The 19,872-nt window shown below is 38.4% G+C and overlaps 2 protein-coding genes across 3 annotated transcripts in view; both read left to right on the forward strand.

The window, feature by feature from the left end:
* The window catches only part of hdac6 (histone deacetylase 6), a 52,659-nt gene extending 47,437 nt beyond the window's left edge, over window positions 1-5,222 (forward strand). For both annotated transcript variants that reach the window (XM_056464083.1, XM_056464082.1), the window contains 2 exons: window positions 4,194-4,322; window positions 4,531-5,222. In XM_056464083.1, coding sequence (XP_056320058.1) covers window positions 4,194-4,322; window positions 4,531-4,599 — 198 coding nt within the window. In that variant the 3' untranslated portion in view covers window positions 4,600-5,222. The remainder of the gene's footprint in view (window positions 1-4,193; window positions 4,323-4,530) is intronic.
* Window positions 5,223-7,248: 2,026 nt separating this feature from the next.
* lhfpl4b (LHFPL tetraspan subfamily member 4b) lies at window positions 7,249-16,778 on the forward strand. The gene is made up of 6 exons (XM_056464084.1): window positions 7,249-7,419; window positions 7,536-7,581; window positions 11,474-11,899; window positions 14,283-14,516; window positions 16,137-16,176; window positions 16,327-16,778. The coding sequence occupies exons 3-5, from the start codon at window positions 11,482-11,484 to the stop codon at window positions 16,160-16,162; spliced, it is 678 nt and encodes a 225-aa protein (XP_056320059.1). The 5' UTR covers window positions 7,249-7,419; window positions 7,536-7,581; window positions 11,474-11,481; the 3' UTR covers window positions 16,163-16,176; window positions 16,327-16,778.
* Window positions 16,779-19,872: the final 3,094 nt, after the last annotated feature.

Consider the following 19,872-nt stretch of genomic DNA (forward strand, 5'->3'; position numbering starts at 1 on the left):
ACAGGCAGAACATGTAGATGTGCCAAACACACATTCTTCATGCAGGAGCCTTAAAGGGGAAATGAAGCACTCAGTCAAGTTTACATTATTTTGTAAATTGATTTCCGATTTAATGAAAATATATTAAACAAACTCGATTAATGTAAACATTTAGCAGAAAACGGCATGTTTTACTATAGATTTTAGAGCTAGGGCGCCGTCATCTTTGAATATCGCTGTGTCTGACGTCACCGGGTTGGTTCCATTACCTCAGCTGAACAGATACAGTGGAAGTAAAGGACTGAACACGGAGACTGAAAAGCCTAATTTAACCCAATGCGTGAAGTTGTGGGCATCGAGCTGGTGCAAATACAAACATCAGATGTGTCTAATATATATTTTTTATATAAATGTGTGTATATATATATATATACTTTCACTTTTCACTACTACAGCCCTTCACCAAACTAATATCGACGCATTTTTTTCACACCGCAGGTTTTTACGTCCTTCATACATGTTGAGCGATCGAATTGATTGACTTGATAAGGGAATATGTCTTGACATAATCCACACTAGTGATGCGCGGATGGCGGTTATATCCGCAGGCACTGCGGATAATTCACAGGTCGGTCGGGTAATAAAAAATACATTATGATTAATTGCGGGTCGGTTGCGGGTGGATGTAGCGGGACATGGCAGTGGACCAGCAAAAAAGCAGACAGTGGGCTTTGCAGAATGGGAAGATATGAGACACCCAAAAATAGGCTAATGGATGAAGTGCAATAGTAGCCTACTGTTCAAAGTTTCAGTTCGAGGAGTCTTTAGAGGGAAATCTGTTATCGTTCTGGGAGAAACATGACCGCTTATTTCCATGACTGCAGCGCCCTGCGAGGAGAATCTTGTTCATTCTTACAACACGTGGTGCGAGCGAATGCTCATTCAGCACAGCTGGCCGCGTTTTGGAGGCGAGGCGGAATCGCCCGAATCCAGGCACATTAGATGCTGTTCTGTTTTTGCACAGTGCAAAGAAAAAGGCCAAGTAAACGCATCATAGCTGCTGTTTAGGCTGAAGTGGCACCCTTTTTAGTTTTTTTGTTCCTGTATCTGTAAAAGCTAAAATGTCTTATTTTTACTTTCTGTATCTATTTTAAATTGAAGAAAATGTTGTCTAAAGAGAAACTTTTGTTTTTATAAATAAATGTTCATTTAAAAACGTTTAAGATTAATGTATTATTTTACTATTAGAGATGCGCAGATTAGTTCACTGAATCTGCTGTTAATATCCACGGTGACCTATCATCATGCCTAAAACAAAGATTAAAGTGACAATCGGGTGCGGATACATATATCAGATAAAACTATATGTGCGGGAAGATGGCGGATGGATGATTAATATTAAGCCGCGGATTCGGGTGTCATTTCAGCTGATCCGTGCATCTCTAATCTACACAGACGTGACTTAGTAAAGCTTGAAGTCATGTATCATTTTAACTGTTGCATTTGAAGTAACTCATGGGCATATCGCAGTGAACAGCACGAGTTAAATCTGAAATCTCAGAAACTGGGCGCCAAATTGTCTGTCATTGAACTGGCTTGCGGGCTTATACATCACGATAACAGAGCGCCCATTGACTTGAATAGCTGCATCAACACTTTGACTGCAGATGTTCTGGTACCCTTCAGCTAACTAGTAAATGACTAATAAACTTAAACAATGGGGCTTTACAGGATTTTCAGCGGGAACGGCCTCACGAGATGAATGACTCTTCTACATGGTCATGTGCTCGCCTTGGGCACATCCTGCCAGATGTACAATTTCGTAGAGACAAAGAGAAAATAATGCATACGAATGAAAGGCAGATGTATCGTTGAATAATAATGTCATGGTTTTCCTTATCTGCTATGTTTATTCCAACCAACCAGGTTAATTGATGTTTTGTTTTAACCCTTATAGCAGATTAAAATTATCTGTATGTGTCTGAAATGTATGATGTCTGGTATTGAACGAAAGCTAGTGACATTTGCAATACATTGGTGCAAATGAAAAACTAGTAGCACAAACAGTATTCGTCTTGTAACCTTTGATGTGATATAGTCACAAACTTACCACTTGAATTCTACATGCAGTTTGTTAATTATTGACCCTTTCTACGATGGTACGGGGCGTGGCCCTGCCCTTCATGGCAACTGCTCATTGGAAGACAGTGCCATGGGGATGGACCAAACCAGGTCACTTAAAAACACCCTGCAACAAAGAAACTTTGCTTTTTGCATTAGCTGGCTTGCACATGCTATTGCTTTCTGCCCCCGTTCGCCTGCTCAGACAATGAGCCGCCACGCGATTGGGTCACCACGAACTTCCCATGCAAACCTCTTGAGTTTCGGACCGCCGAAGCTGCCCTAACTTCCGCAAATCGACTCTCAGCAGTCCGTCACCTCGGTAACACAGAACGATCCACTCACGAGCGAGGGAATCCCAAGGACGTCACAGAAGCCACCAGCCAATCAGGAGCTCCGTGTTTCCCTGAGGCCAACCAGCGAGGGAAATTCGACTTCAGCATAAAGGGCGCAAGTACCACAAACTAATGTTGTCTCTTGCTGATCTGGAGCAGATTGATCTTAAGCAGTTAAAGATAAGCCATATCTCTGCTTTTGTGGTCTCTCAGGTGTTATTCTAAGATCTTGTAAGAAGTATTAGAATTAGTTTGGGACGGTTGTTCAACTCATCTTACATCCTCTGTGTGTGTGTGTGCGTTTGTTTGTTGTTTGCTTATTACGTAGTTAGTTTCATGTATCGTAGTGTAGCTCAATAAATCTTTGTTCTCAGTTTTTTTCTAAGTCATTGCCTCGAGCTGTAGATCTTGTTACCTTGCTAAAAGTTAACCCAATACTGTGTTATGTTATTATCGTTGGCCACGTAAATAATATTAGCAATATTGGTAAGATACGATGTCTTCTATTTGCAGGACAAATGGTTGATAAAGTGTGAATCTTTTAATCTGATTCAGTCCGACTCAATTGAGTCAAATCAATGATTCAAATCTTTAAGACCCGGTTCATTGAAATGAGCTAATTAATCCCTGATCGATCTTAAAACGTAGGTTGATCCCTTACACATTAGTCTGAATGTAAATCCCCTCGTCAGGCAGCGTGAGAGAGTGGATAGACCAAAGCGCATCAAGCGAAAGGTTAATAATACAAAAGAAAAATACACAACTTAAGACACTTGAATGATTGTATTTGTTGTATTTCCACCAGCTCTGCGACGCACGTCCACAACTTCATGCATTGGGTTAAATTAGGCTGTCCAGTCTCTGTGTTCAGTCCGTTACAATCATGGTTGAAACCCAGTCAGGCAGCGTAATATAGAGTGTGGACCAAAGTGTATCAAATGATCTGTAATTAAAAGGGGTAAAAGAATAATAGAATAAATATTTGTTTTTATATTAGACACACATCTGATTTTTGTATTTGCACCAGATACACGTCCACAACTTCAGTCCTTTATTTCCACTGTATCTGTTCAGCCGAGGGAACAGAACCAACCCCGTGACGTCAGACACAGCAACATTCCAAGATAGCGGTGCCCTAGGTCTCAAATTTATAGTAAAACATGCTGTTTTCTGCTAAATGGTTACATTAACCGAGTTTGTTTAATATATTTTCATTAAATTGGAATCCAGTGTACAAAATAAGGTAAACTTGACTGAGTGCTTATTTTCCCCTTTAAAGGTACTGTATGTGCGTTTTTGCATAAAAGCATAAAAATACCATAATGTTTGCAGATATTTAAGAAACATGCTAAGTGAACATATGTTTATCTGAAAAACAATGCTGAAGTCAGATATTCTGCTGTGAAAATGTGTTTTCTGTGCTGGAACGGCTGTCTTTGTTTTGGTCAGCCCAGTGCCAGTTTAGCCAGTTATATTTCAGCATCCCGGGTTGCCTTGTTGGAAAATCGCGCATTTGATTGATTCACCCAGAAAGGCTCTGAAAACATGCGTCTGTGACCGACATTCAACCTCTCGTGGACCGTAGCAGACTCCGAAATGAGATGCAGATTTAGAGTTCCGCATGAGGTGGTTATTAATTTGCAAATAAAATAAATATTATGAATGTAAACAATAGGTGAGCAGGTTACATTATAACCCGGCGTCCTAACAACACACATTGTGTTTTCATTTTCTAAGATGTTCTCTCCTCTTTTTCAGGTGCTTTGTGGGCGTTATGTGAACCAGCACATGGTGATCCACGGGCAGGAGTCTGGGCACCCTGTTGTGCTAAGCTTTGCTGACCTTTCTGTGTGGTGTTATGCTTGTGAATCATACGTCCATAACCAGGTGCGTGTGTGTGGCCCTGATCACGAACTTGTAATTTACTATGGTGATTTGGTTCTAGTACTGTTATTGTAATGCATCTTTGAGTCGTCGTTGTCTGAGTGATGCAATATTAATGTTGTATTTTGTGATTTTTACATGCACATTTTCAGAACACTTGAATAATCAGCCTTGTCATTGTGTGTTTCCCTTTCTCACTCTGCACTCACAGGTTCTGCATGAAGCCAAAAATGCCGCTCATCTTGTGAAGTTTGGAGAGGGGATTCATCCTTTCAACTAAACCAGCAGAGAGAAGTGTATGCTGGGAGATGGTGTTTATATAATTGCATGCCTGATATAAAAGACCAAACTGAGTTGTAGTGGACTTTTCAGTTTCTCAGTCCTCCTTCCTCACGTGTACGTTTATAAATTTTCATTGTGCCAAGTGTGTTAGATCCAACACAGACTATACTAATGGAATTGATCTTGAAAGGTGTTTTTTTTTAAGTGAACTCTCTGAAAATTGTCATAGTAGTTTTTTTTTTTCAAACGGTAGTTTATAAAGGGTTGTTGTGGAAGAACATTAGCATGGTGCTAAAACTAAAACTTTACACCAGCCAAATGTGTAGTGTTTTAATATTTTCGAGTGTTGTGGATTTCAGTTTTCATTATAAGAATTCAGGCCAAGGAGATAAAACTGTGGATGTGACAAAACCACATTAAACGTAAAGCAATACAGAGTGCAATATTTCCCAAAATGGAGTTTGAGGACGGTGTACCCAAGTTATTATTGTTTTTATTATTATTTTATATGTAAATTTTCTGTATGTTCATTTTTGCACAAACATACTGACACAAACTTTTTGGAATCATTTTGTAGCTGTCGGTACATACTGCAATCTTAATAAAACCTTTGTCTTCTTACATGTTTTTATGCTCACATTTGTAAAAAAATTATGTGTTTTCATTTTATTTCAAGCTATGAGTATGAATGTGTGTTTTATATGAATGTGTATATACACTCACTGGCCATTTAATCGGTCCACCTTACTAGCACCGGGTTGGATCCCCTTTTCGCCTTCAGAACTGCCTTAATCCTTTATGGCATAGTCAACAAGGTATTGAAAATACATGTTCATATTGACATGACTCATCACGCAGTTGCTGCAGATTTGTCGGGTGTACGACCATTATGCGATCCCAAAAGTCCTCTATTGGTTTGAGATCTGGTGATTGTGGAGGCCATTTGACTACAGTGAACTCATTGTCATGTTCAAGAAACCAGTTCGAGATGATTTGCGCTTAATGACATGATGCGTTATCCTGCTGGATGTAGCCATCAGAAGATGTATACGCTGTGGTCATAAAGGGATGGACATGGTCAGCAACAATACTCAGGTAGGCTGTGGCTGTGGCAATGCTCTATTGGTAATGTGTGTTTTCATATAGCGCATTTATTGTGTATGGCCACACCCATAGTGCTTCACAATCATGGGGGGTCTCCACCACCACCAGTGTGTAGCATCCACTTGGATGATGCGACAGCAGCCACAGGACAACGGCGCCAGTGCTTTACCACACACCAGGCAGGACACCGGGGTTACACCCCTACTCTTTGAAAAGTGCCTTGGGATTTTTAATGACCACCTTCACCTATACCTTCAGTATAGTGTCACCTTCACTTTTACTGGGGCATTAGAACTCACATAGACTACAGGTTGATCACCCCCTGCTGGCCTCCCTAACATCACTTCCAGGTACTGACCAGGCTCACCCTGTGTTGCTTCAGTGAGTAACCGTTCTTGGACTGCAGGGTGATATGGCTGGTACTAATGGGCCCAAAGTGTGCCAAGAAAATATCCCCCACACCATTACACCACCACCACCACCAGCCTGAACCGCTGATACAAGGCAGGATAGATCCATGCTTTCATGTTGTTGATGCCAAATTCTGACCCTACCATCCGAATGTTGCAGCAGAAATCGAGACTCATCAGACCAGGCAACATTTTTCAATCTTGTCCAATTTTGGTGAGCCTGTGTGAATTGTAGCCTCTGTTTCCTGTTCTTAGCTGACAGGAGTGGCACCCGGTGTGGTCTTCTGCTGCTGTAGCCCATCCGCCTCAAGGTTGGATGTGTTGTGCATTCAGAGATGCTCTTCTGCACATCTCGGTTGTAACGAGTGGTTATTTGAGTTACTGTTGCCTTTCTATCAGCTGGAACCAGTCTGGCCATTCTCTGTCTTCTGGCATCAACAAGGCATTTGCGCCCAAAGAACTGCCGCTTACTGGATATTTTCTCTATTTCAGACCATTCTCTGTAAACCCTAGAGATGGTTGTGCGTGAAAATTCCAGTAGATCCGCAGTTTCTGAAATACTCTGAAATAACAACCATGCCACGTTCAAAGTCACCTAAATCCTCTTTCTTCCTCATTCTGATGCTCGGTTTGAACTGCAGCAGATCGTCTTGAGCATGTATAAATGCATTGAGTTGCTGCCATGTGATTGGCTGATTAGAAATTTGCGTTAACAAGCAGTTAGACAGGTGTACCTAATAAAATGGCCGGTGAGTGTATAAAGTGTTAGATATATATTTTGCATAATTTTTATCTTTCTTTTAGCATATATATTTTTTGATATACACAATCCCCATTTTAAATCTTTATTTTCTGTGTACCAAACAATGCATATTCCTTCCTCCATTCACAGGTTTATTTCCTTGCTGCTGTCTTTGTGTTGTTAATCTTACGCATATCTAAAATGCATCACTTTTGCTCCATTTATTATTCTCTCACTATTTTCCCTCTCTACATTGAATATGATGCATTTAGGATTGACACGTCTTTAGTCCTATACAGGGATTGACAGATAATCTCATTTTGTCATTGTGCATCATTGGACTGCGTTGCTGCTGCCTGTATGTGTGTGTATATATGTATGTGTGTGTGCAGAGACCCTCCTCCCAATCAGAATGGCTCGTTCTCCCCCTCCCGTCTCCTCTCTCCTCTCCTCCATATGTGTGATGAAGATGGTTGCAGGCAGCCCGGGCCTGTTTTCAATGGCGCACATCCTGCCGTGATCCCACCGGGAGCAAGAGGAGAAGAAGAATCCCTCCATTCAGGTTAATTTCTCTCTTTCAATCACCCCCCCCCCCCCCCCCCCCCACACACACCATTGTACATGATGCTGCTCTCCACTAATTAAATTTGAATGTGATTTTTTTTTTTCGTCACTCAGTTCCTGTCGTGGGAGGAAGAGACCTGGAATCAAGCAGAGCTCAGAGGTGAATCTCATTGAATTTACATTGTTTACTATGCTGAGGTCAGGTTTGGTTGGTGGTATTTGGGTTTTTAGCTGTTGATCTGAGCATCATGGCTGTATTTTAATCATTAGGTAGTGATTTGTGATGTTTTTAGATTAATAATGACCATGGTATGACCGTTTTTTTTATATTATAGCATGGTGTTACACTGATTTTTATAGACATTCACAATTTTAATACTATGGAGTAATAATAACATGGTAAATAAAGATGTTTTATTAGTGGTTATTTCAAAGAGTGCCACGTAAACAAACATTTTACAATATAAAAAGGTTTGGTATTTAAACATTAGTTTAACCACATTCGTATTTTTATATTCTTAATTTATTACGTTTTTTACATTGTGGTTACTAAAATGACTGTTTAGGTATATTAAATAATACTAAGAGATTGTACTTTTGATTATAGCAATGTTATCAAATGTTAAAATGAACATCATCATAAATAAATGCTTTAGAATTGTGTCAGTGTTAATTTAACTGACCTTAATTATTTATTAATGGGTATGCCTTTATAATGTGTTATGAACAAATAATCTGCAGACTTGTTAATCTAATAACTTTCTGTCTTTTGTCTTCGCTATAATGTCAGTATATAATATTTCACTAGTTATTTTGCAAGATACTACTATAGTATTCAGATTAAAGTGCAATTTAAAGGTTTAACCTGGTAGTTAACTAGACAAGTGTGGTCAATTAGGCAAATCATTGGTCAACATTGTTCTGTAGGCGATCAGAAAAACAAATTCTGAAAGGGCTAATGATATTGACCTTAAAAATAAGCATATATATTTTATTTCTTTATTTATTTTTTAAATTCCAGACAAATAAGTCTTTCTCCAGATTATTTTTTTATTGAAAATAGTGTGAATATGGAAAATATTTGTAAAAAAATTGTTGATAGAGATTTTTTTGGTTCTAATATTCTCTCAAATGGCATGTCTTCACTGTGTGATTGTACTATTTGTGATATAAAAGGAAATATCTCTATGAAATCTATTATTTTTCCATGTGTTGCCAATATTAGTACTTGCATATGGATTTGTGGGTAGTGCTGTCGCCTCACAACAAGAAGGTCACTGGTTTGAGCCTTGGCTGGGTCAGTTGGCGTTTCTGTGTGGAGTTTGCATGTTCTCCACGTGTTGGTGTGGGTGCTCTAGTTTAAGCTAAATTGTTCATAGTGTATGTGTGTGAATGAGTGTATGGGTGTTTCTCAGTGATGGGCATGGAAGGGCGTCCGCTGTGTTAAACATATGCTGGATACTGTAAGTTGGCTGTTTATTCCACTGTGGCGACCCCTGAATAATAAAGGGACTATGCTGAAAACAAAATGAATGAATGGACTTGTGTTGACGTTTTTGTCCTTTATCTATTTATTTAAGTATTTTAATTATTTATTTCCACCTCAAATTTGTATTTATTTGCTTATTTATTAATTGATTAGTTAATTTGTTATTATTTTGTATGATTCACTTTTGTAGTCCATTTGGAACTATAACCCACATCACAATATGTTTTTAGATGCACAGTGATCCTGATAATTCTGAATAAACTTGTCACAAAAAAGCAGAAAGACAAAGCATTCTAATTTCACAGAAAAGGTGAATAATTTACACTTCAACTGTAGTTGTTATGATTATCTTTTAAATAATAATAATAAAATGCATTTTATTTAAAGGCGCATTCTTGACACTCAAGGTCATCATACATGACAGCCAGGGAATACAATTTTTAAAAAACTATTAAAATTATGTACATTTGCACAGTTGAAACCAAAATTATTCGCCCTCCTCTGAATTTGATCCATTCATTCATTCATTTTCTTTTCGGCTTAGTCCCTTTATTAATCAGGGGTCGCCACAGCGGAATGAACCGCCAACTTATCCAGCACGTTTTTACGCAGCGGATGCCCTTCCAGCTGCAACCCATGTCTGGGAAACATCCACACACACTCATTCACACACATTCACTATGGACAATTTAGCTTACCCAATTCACCTGTACCACATGTCTTTGGACTGTGGGGAAACCGGAGCACCCGGAGGAAACCCACACGAATGCAGGGAGAGCATGCAAACTCCATAAAGAAACACCAACTGACCCAGCCGAAGCTCGAACCAGCGAAATTCTTGCTGTGAGGCGACAGCACTACCTACTGCACCACTGCATTGCCCTGAATTTGTTTCGCTTTTTCAAATATTTCCCAAAGGATGTTTAACAGAGCAAGTTTTTTTTCATAGTATTTATTCATTCATTCATTTTCCTTTGGCTTAGTCCCTTTATTAATCAGGGGTGGCCATAGCGATATGAACCACCAACTTATCCAGCACATGTTTCACGCAGTGGATGCCCTTCCAGCTGCAACCCTTCACTGGGAAACATCCATACACACAATTTAGTTTATCCAATTCACCTATACCACATATCTGTGGAGTGTGGGGGAAACCGGAGCACCCAGAGGAAACCCACAGCAACACAGGGAGAACATGTAAACTCCACACAGAAATTCCAACTGACCCAGCCGTGATTCGAACCAGCGACCTTGCTGTGAGGCCACAGTGCTAACCCCTGATCCACCGTGTCGCCCCCTATATGAAAAAAAATGTTTAGGAAATATCTATTATTTTTCTGTGTCACTGATATTAGTACTTATAGAGGGATTCGTATTGACCTTTTTCGTCCTTTATCTACTCATTTAAGTAGTTTATATTAATCTTTTCCACTTAAAATTTTTATTTTTATCTAACTAATTGTTAATTGATTAGAGTGGCATGGTGGCTCAGTGGTTGGGCCAGGTGGCATTTCTGCTCCAGTTTCCCCCACAGTCCAAAGACATGCGCTATAGGTGAATTGAATAAGCTAAATTAGCTGTAGTGTATGTTTGTTTCCTAGTACTGGGTTGCAGCTGAAAGTGAATCTACTGTGCATTCTACTGTGAACTTCTACCGCTGCACAATAGAAAGCATCCTGACCCAACTGCGTCACAGTCTGGTATGGAAGCTGCTCTGTTGCTGAGCGTAAGGCACTGCAGCGGGTGGTGAAAACTGCCCAACGCATCACAGGGACTACACTGCCAGCCATTGAGGACATCCAGAAGAAACACTGTCTGCACCAAGCACGCAGTATTCTTAAGGACACCTCTCACCCTGCTCACAGACTGTTTTCTCTCCTGCCTTTCGGCAGGCGCTTCAGGCTCCCCCGGACAAAAACCAGCAGACTGAGGAACAGCTTTTTCCCCAGAGCTGTCTCCCTTTTGAACTCTGCCCCTCACTGACTCTTTTGCCCCCCCCCCCAATACACCCCCCACACTCCTCTAATTTATACTCCTCACAATCACTGCACTATTTAATATTTGCACATTTAAAGTTTGCACTGATTCACTGCACTGATTCACTTATCTGAACTGTTCATACCCACTGCACATGGACATTTGTAATTGTTTATCTATCTGCCACTCCTGATTATTAATAGCATCCTGTATATATATTCATTTATTGTAAATCTGTTTATAGCTAATACAACCTGTATATAATGTTGATAGTACATCCATCTGTAAATATCACCATAGTTTTTCTATAACTGCACTTTATAGCTTATACCTGTATCCTGCACTTGCTGCTATTGCACTGCTGGTTAGACTGAAACTGCATTTCGTTGCCTTGTACTTGTACATGTGTAATGAAAATAAAGTTGAATCTAATCTAATCTAATATGCTGGAATAGTTGGCGGTTCATTCCGCTGTGGCGACCCCTGATAAATAAGGGACTTGAAGGAATGAATGTGTAAATGTTTATGTATTTACTAGCACAAACAAACTATTAGTCATACATTTATTACAGTGTTGTTCTTTCAGTGTCCATCATGCAGCATCAGTCTCCTGGAGTGGCCCGTCTGTATCAGACCGAGTTCATCCGGAGCGCGCGGGCCATCGGTGTGATGTGGGCCGTCTGCACGCTCTGCTTCGCTGTGATCGAGGTGGTCATTCTCATCCAGCCGTCCTGGGTCGGCACACGAGAGCTGCATTACAGAGGAGGAGGACCGGCTCCTCCCACTGGGACGCTCGGGCTCTTCGAGGTCTGCCTGGAGACTGACTGGCCCGTCCCAGAATGCCGCGGGTCTTTGCGCACCCTGACGCCTCTGCCGGCCTTCCAATCTCCGGCTGTGCTGGTCTGCATGTCTCTGACCATGGTGTGGGCCAGCGTCGGCTGCCTGTGTCTCTTCAGATTCTGCAACGCCGCCACCGTCTATAAGATCTGTGCCTGGCTGCAGCTCACAGCAGGTGAGACCACTTTATGTACAGTAAAAATTTGTGTAATGTTTTGAAATATGATTATATTTACAAAAAAAGGGTTGTGAAATGATGATGTTACACTTTCAGGTTATTAAAAACATTGATAACACTTTAGAATAATGCTACATTAGTTTTACTAACATTAATTATGAATCTCGTAAAGCATTTATTAATCATAGATCAGCATTTATTGCATTATTAAAAATACAAGTTGTGCTTGGGGCGACACAGTGGCGCAGTAGGTAGTGCTGTCGCCTCACAGCAAGAAGATCGCTGGTTCGAGCCTCGGCTGGTCAGTTGGCATTTCTGTGTGGAGTTTGCATGTTCTCCCTGCGTTCACGTGGGTTTCCTCCCATCAGGATCGGATTTGTGATCGGTTCCAAAAAAATGCTATCCCTAGTTTGAAGGACATTGGCAAAGTCTCAAGTTTTATTCAATTCACCTTTATTTGTATAGTGCTTTTACAATGTAGATTGTGTCAAAGCAGCTTCACATAAAAGATCATAGTAAATAGGAACAGTGTAGTTCAGTTTGTAGTGTTTAAGTTCAGTTCAGTTGAGCTCAGTTCAGTGTGGTTTAATATTCACTACTGAGAGTCCAAACACTGAAGAGCAGATCCAACGATGCGCAGCTCTACAGATCCCGAGCCGTGCAAGCCAGTGGCGACAACGGAGAGAAAAAAACTTCACTAATTTATAATGACAGTTAATGAGTATTTTGGAGCTGCAGAGTCTTTTATTATGCCATGAAATCATTACTGGTGTAAACATACAGCACCTGACAAAATGTAAACATTTGTTACACTGAAAGACATTTTAGTAGGTGTCTTCTTTAAATCGTGCTAAAAATATATAAAAGTCTTTATCGACTGCAAAAAAAATAAATTAAATAATAATAAAAATGTACAAAAAAGCTAAACTTAAAGCTCCATTACACTTTCATTGCTTTTTTTAATGCTTGAAAACTTCCTTTTTCCTTTTGCATTAAAAAAAGTCTCTTGTAACCCCTTTTTTCTAGGCCACATGAAACATTTGGCCTGTCAAAACATTCAATCAGGCCCGACAACAGGTTTTGGTAATAAAGTTCAAGTGGCCCGCGCTTGCTTTAAATATTAGGTCTGTGACCATTACAAAATTGAGACACAGATGGTGCTCTTGCGCTTCACCCTGCTCTCTAATTTAGTCGGGATGGTCGGGAACCTATGGCTCGCGAGCTACAAGTGACTCTTTGAAATACGTGGCTCTCCTGCTGTCTCCCTTAAATAATATTTCACAGTTTAAAAAATGATTACCGACAGAAAACTAGAAATCAGTTTCTTATTGAAAATACAATTGCAGTTCCCTCATTGTTGTACTTTTTTGGAGAAAAAAGAATAAAAACTCGACGTTTCGAACAATGCGTGTGCGCGGCGCTGTGGATAAACTTACGTTTCTATGGTAACCGCGCGCGCACGTAAATTTAAACAACAATCATGAGTGGTGATGATGGCAAAAAGAAAATAAGCTTGAGAAACATCGAAAGTTTCAAAATGAGCAGAAACATTTGCTTTTATTGAAAGCTCTGGTGCTCTGCTCTGTCTGATTTGGACAAAGTGCATTTCCTTTTGTAAAGTTTAGAGACATTTTGAAACGCAAAGTTTCAAAAGTACCAGCTGAGCGAAAGCCGAAAGAAGGCGTGTGAGCTCCAGCATAACGTGCAAACCGGACAAAAACAGCAGAGGCAGGACGAGAGTTTGGACAGGGGCATCTTGGATTTTGAATGCTGCGAGCATTTGGCCCGCAGGCCTTGTAATTGACACATGTGGCCTAGAAAAAGGGGTTACAGGAGACTTTGTTTAATGGTTACAGACCTTCATGTTTTGATAGAGATAAAAGCTGCTGTGACACAAATGTGGCCCAAATTAAATGTAAAACCTTGCTATTTTGATAAATGTGGTTTAATGAAATGTAAGAGGTGTTAGACAGTTGTAAATACACTTTTATTTTCTCCAATAAATATATTTTTTAAATGTGTATGTACAGCCCCTGACTTTATTCACAACACTCAGTGTGGCCCTTACCAAGTTTGGATTTGACACCCCTGTTCTAGGCCATAGTTAATCTGCTGCATTTGCTGTTATATCTTTAAGATGTCTGGAGGATGTAAATGAGCTCAGTTATGATTGGTGAACCGCTTTGCATGTCAAATGAGGCTCAGGGTTAAAGGCAGAGAATCTCCTGTCACATCTTATGTAGTTTGCTCTGCCCTCTATCAGATATAGCCTCTATAGGGTATTATGACTCCCTGCACATTGAAACATGTTCTTCTTGACCCGAAAGCTGCTCTTTATAGTGTATGTTAAGCAGTAGGTGATCCGTGTTTGTGTGTCCAGGTTTCTGCTTGGCTTTGGCGTGTGTGTTGTTTCCAGACTCGTGGTCGTGTGCTGAAATGCGGGCTCTGTGCGGGGAGCGGGTCAGTAGTTTCTCCCCAGGGAACTGCTCTGTGCACTGGGCCTTTATTCTGGCTATACTGGGTGTTCTGGATGCTGGGATTCTGGCCACACTGGCCTTTGTGTTAGGGAATCGCCAAGATGCCCTACTACCAGAAAATGCCAAGGACGGGGACGGTAAAAATTTTTCCTAAGTGATGTTTAACAGAGCAAGGACATTTTTCACACTATTTCCTATTGTACATGTAATAGACATTTTTGAGAGTCTTAAAGTTTGACTAAATTAGAAGTTTGTACTTTTTTTCAATATTTTAAAGTAAATTTTACCCCCCCCCCCCTTTAAGATCTGTTTTTCTCAAGAATTTGTACTTGATGCTGAAGTATTTACAAAATAACTACTGTAGTAAAATATTCTGTGCTGTCATCGTGATCAAGACTAAAGAAGTGACTTATTAGAAAAGAGCTTGTCTCTAAATGACTAAATGTAATTAAAAAAAATGTGTTGAGAAAAATATCCTTCCTTCCCTTCTTCCTTCCTATCCATTCCATCTCTTCCTTTCTTATCTTTCTTCCTTTCTTTCCTTCCATCTTTCCTTCCTTTCATTCCATTCTTTACTTTTCTTTATCTTTCTTTCCTTCTTTCTTTCTGTTTTCCATTTGATAATTTCCTTCCTTGCCTTTCCTCATTTTTTTCGTTCGCTCCTTCCTTTCTTCCTTTCATTTTCTTTCCATTCCTTCCTTTTCCATTCTTTCCTTCCTTTCTTCCTTGATTTCCTCATTTCCTTCCTTCCTTTTCTTTCCATTCCTTTCTTCTTCCCTTTCTTTTCATTCCATCCTTTCCTTGCATTCTTTCTTCCTTTCCTTCCTTACTTCATTTCTTTCTTTCCTACATTCCTTCCTTCCTTACTTCCCTTCATTTTCTTTCTATTCATTCCTTCCTCCCTTTCTTTTCCATCTATCCTTTCCTTCCATTCTTCCTTCCTCTTTCCCATTCCATTTTTCCTTCCTTTCTTTCTTCCTTCATTTCTTTCCTTCCTTCTCTTTCCATTCCTTCTTCCCTTTTCCATTCGTTTCTTTTCTTTCTTCCTTCCGTCCTTCCTTCCCTTTCTTTTTCATCCCATTGATTCCTTCCTTTCGTTCTTCCTTCATTTTTTAATTTACTTCCTTTCTTCTTTCCTTTCTTTCTTGTTTTTTTTCTGGCTATAGCAGTGTTTGTTATTTTTATACTTGTCTATAAGAAAATCAGCGTTTGTTATACGCTAAAAATTTGCTGAGAAAAACGATCTGTTAAACAGTGCTAAAGGAATATTTGAAAAAGTACAAAGTTTTATTCATTGTTTTATTTTTAGAAATGAATCTGTTAACATTTTTGCAATGAATATTTTCTTAAGGAAGCGTTACGATATTGTATTTGTGCATATACATTAGATTAGTCAGTACTGAAAATATTTAATAAATTATTATTAAAATATTTATAAAGAATATTTAATATTTAATATTTTATTTTCCAATACTTTGCATTAATTTAATGTATAATCTTTCTATTTCTAAAGATGTTCTGTGACTGATATATTATCTTAATAAATAAATTCGTTTAATAAATCTCTTTTTTTTTCTAATGCACCAAAACACACTGCTTATATTCAGAGAAATGGCTAAAAATCTTAATTTTATTGTTGTGTTCTTGGGTTGATTTGGCAAGTTCTACCAGTTTTCTTGATTTTCTTAATAAAGTAAATGTTAATTTTGCTCATCATCCCTTCGTTTTCATTATGCTGTTTTCTTCTCTCTTCTCAGTGACTGGCTTATTATTGGCAGCATAAAACAGGAAGTGCAGGTAAGACTGCGTTTTTTTTTAAAGTCTTCCAGTTGTGATTCTTTTTTCATGTTTGTAAAGTGACTCAAATAGAAAAAAACAAAAACCTGTCCTAAATTATGAGCTGATGTCACGAAACACGTGAACAGACTCTTCTCTCTTTCTCTCCAGCATGACGTCATCGTCCTGTGCATCTGCTTACATAATCTGTCGGCATAGAAACAGTCACCTGGCAACCGTCTCTGAGTGCCGTGATCATCACAGTGATCTTGTTGAAGGTGGCTGTAAATAGAGAAGAGGACAGGCTCGTGTTCTGCAGTCTCCGTGAGCTCTTCTGATGCACAAACACATCACTTGCTCCTCTATATTTAGAGCATTCGCTGTGACGTTTCATTCTGTGTTCTGGACAGTTCCTGTGCATGATTTTAAGGTGAAGTGAAATGTTGAGCCAGCATTATCATTTTAGTCAGTAAACACTTATTTCAAAGTTGGCATGAAATTAAATAGGCCTTTTTGTTTTCTAAATGTGTGCCTCTGGTATTACTGTAAAGGATTAGTCCATTAATACAGTAGGGATATTATTCAGAAACGTTTTTACACAATAAATCTTTAAGATGAAAATAGTCATCAGTGTTTCATCTTTCAATGGTTTGTCTATTGCCATATTCGGGTTTATCAACATAGTTCAGTCAATGCATATATATAGGAAATATAGGAAAAGGTATATCTGATGTGATCGATATATTTTATATAAGTTATTATAGCTTCTTGCATAATGTTTAATACTTTACCTGAAGTATTTTTGACCATACGTGCATACCTGGGGGCTCAATGACCCAAACATGAACTGTTTAAATGTTTACCTCTTATAGTATTTATCAAAACTCTTATTATTTCATACATTTCTTTCTATCTGTTGATTAGGGATGGACAATAATTCAATATCAATACTGTATATTGTAATAAAAATGATTTCAGTAATGGTGATATGATTTATAAAGATGATCAATATATCAATATAGGTGGATCTACAGTATCTGTCTGTCCATCCATCTGTCCATCCATCCATCAATCAATCTTAGAGCAATGTTCTAAATGTGTCAGTCTTACCTTTTGCTTCATCCCTTTCCCCCCTTCATTTCTTCCGTCCTATTCTTCCTTTCCTTCCTTCCTTCCTTCTTTCCTTTCTTCCCTTCCTTCATTTTCTTTCTTTCTTTATTTCCTTATTTTCTTTATTCCTTCCTTTTGTATTTACATCCTTTCCTTCCCTTCCTTTTCTTCTTTCCTTCATTTTCTTCCTTTCATTCCTTCCTCCTTTTTCCATTTCATCTTTTCCTTCCTTTCTTCCTCCTTTCATTCTCTGCCTTTCCTTCTTTCTTTCTTTTCTTCCATTTTTTTTACTATTCTATCTTTTGCTTCCTTCCTTCATTTTCTTCCTTTCCTTTCTTTTTTCATTTTATATTCCATCCCTTCCTCCTTCCTTTTCTTTCTTTCTTTCTTTCTTTCTTTCTTTTTTCTCCCTTCTTTCCCTTCTTCCTTCCTTTTCCAGTCTCTCCTTTCCTTCCTTCCTTTTCTTTATTTATTCCTTTTCCCTTCCATCCTTTCTTCTTTCCTTTTCTTTCTTCATTGCTTCCCTTCTTCCTTTCCTTTTCTTTCTTTCTTCCTTACTTCCTCCTTTGCCTTCTTCATTCCTTTTCTAGTCTCTCCTTTCCTTCCTTCCTTTTCTTTATTCCTTCCTTTTCCCTTCCATCCTTTCTTTCTTCCTTCCTTCCCTTCTTCCTTTCCTTTTCTTTCTTTTTTCCATACTTCCTCCTTTCCCTTCTTCCTTCCTTTTCCAGTTTCTCCTTTCCTTCCTTCCTTTTCTTTCTTCTTTACTTCCTTCTTTCCCTTCTTCCTCCCTGTTCCAGTCTCTCCCTTTATTTTCTTTCTTTCTTCCTTACTTCCTTCTTTCCCTTCTTCCTTCCTTTTCCAGTCTCTACTTTCCTTCCTTCCTTTTCCCTTCCATCCTTTCTTCCTTCCTTTCCTTTTATTTCTTCATTCCTTCCCTTCTTCCTTTTACAGTCCTTTCTTTCTTTCTTTCTTTCTTTCTTTCTTCCTTCCTTTCCTCACTTCCTTCCTTCGTTTTCCATTCCATCGTTTCCCTTCCTTTCCTTCCATCCTTCCTTGCTGAAGCAGTCTGTTTGTTATTTCAGTCTATAAGAATAATCAGGCTGTGTTATAATTTAAAGATAAAGCTATTTAAAGGTCTGGGAGTTTTTCTTTAGTTTGTTTGATGGTTTATATTTATTTCACCTTTCTTGCATGAAAACTAAATTCAAACGAAAGGTGAAGATAAATGAATCTATTCTGTTTTTATTTCTAAAATGTTATAAACATCCATATAATATTACAGACATCCATAACAGTAGAAAAATAACTTTTTTCCTGAGACTATTTAAATATTTTATCGATATAGGAATTACATCATATTGATCAAAATTATCATATTATAATTAAATATTGGCCAAATCATCCAGCCCTAATTTTCAAAGTCAATATTAACCTGAATGTATTATGAAGGATCAGTTATATATATCTCTAACTGAAATTAGTTCCCTTTTTTCGACATCTGTTATATATGAAAATGTTTTTTTTTCATGTCGACTTTAAACCAGCATGCTGTTGTGTGATATTCAAACATTGTCAACCGTCATTAATATGAAATATAACCACTCCGTGTCTTAGCCGTGACCTTGTTGTTGACTTGTTATTTACCTTACAGTGACCAGATATAATGCAATTTTGTCAGTTGAGTGCATTCAATGTTGAATGTGATGTAGTTTCTAACACACTTCCACTGTAAAAGCAATGCAGAGTTCTGAATGTTGGTGTTCACACACACTTTATTAGCACTAAACAGTGATTTCTGTTGTTTGACAAAACTCGTAGTGCAGAGAAAAAGTATTTTTGTACAAGATTTTATGACCGCACGAATATCGCAAAGCATTTATATATATATATATATATATATATATATATATATATATATATATATATATATATATATATATATTCAGAGCCACGATTTCCTTCACAATTTCATAAGTCAGATCACAAACCCAGAAGGTGAGAACTTGGGATAGTGATGAGAGAACGTTAGATAGAGAGTTACAAAGCCCAAGATCAAGGAGGACAAACATTTCTTCAAGCTTTAATAAGATGCATACTTTATGACACTGAAAGATTTAGAGAACGAGGGCAGGACAAGCGCTTGTTTTAAACCTGTACCGGGCATCTTCTGCAATAAATACATATCAGAAAGTGGCGTTTGTCAATCGTTTATTTCAAACAAAAGTATTTCGTAGCATGAAGTTGACTTATTCACATTACTTAAATACAAATTTGCTTCTTAAAAGAGATATTTCACCCAAAATATTTAATTCTGTCATCATTTACTCACATTTTACTTGTTTGAGTTTCTTCCTTCTGTCAAACACAAAAGAAGATATTTTGAAGAATGTTGGAAACCTGTAACCATTGACTTCCATTTGTTTTCTGACTATGGAAGTCAATGTTTACAGTTTCCTCAGTATACCTTCTTTAGCGTTCGACAGAATAAAGAAATGCTTCACATTTTGGAAACAGTTGATGGAGAGTAAATAGTGATTTTAATTTTTGAGTGAACTATCCCTTTAAGTGACGTTGACTGATTTCTGATTGTTATAGCAATGTAAGGCT

The sequence above is a fragment of the Danio aesculapii genome, chromosome 8 (genome assembly GCF_903798145.1).
Source record: "Danio aesculapii chromosome 8, fDanAes4.1, whole genome shotgun sequence".
Classification (NCBI taxonomy): Eukaryota; Metazoa; Chordata; class Actinopteri; order Cypriniformes; family Danionidae; genus Danio; species Danio aesculapii.

Excerpts from the sequence above, each read along its gene's own strand:
- lhfpl4b (XM_056464084.1), top strand. The coding sequence starts at position 11,482 with ATGCAGCATCAGTCTCCTGGAGTGGCCCGTCTGTATCAGACCGAGTTC. Across the intron at positions 11,900-14,282 it reads CTGGCTGCAGCTCACAGCAG|GTTTCTGCTTGGCTTTGGCG; the intron begins GTGAGACCACTT and ends TTGTGTGTCCAG. Across the intron at positions 14,517-16,136 it reads AAATGCCAAGGACGGGGACG|TGACTGGCTTATTATTGGCA; the intron begins GTAAAAATTTTT and ends CTCTCTTCTCAG.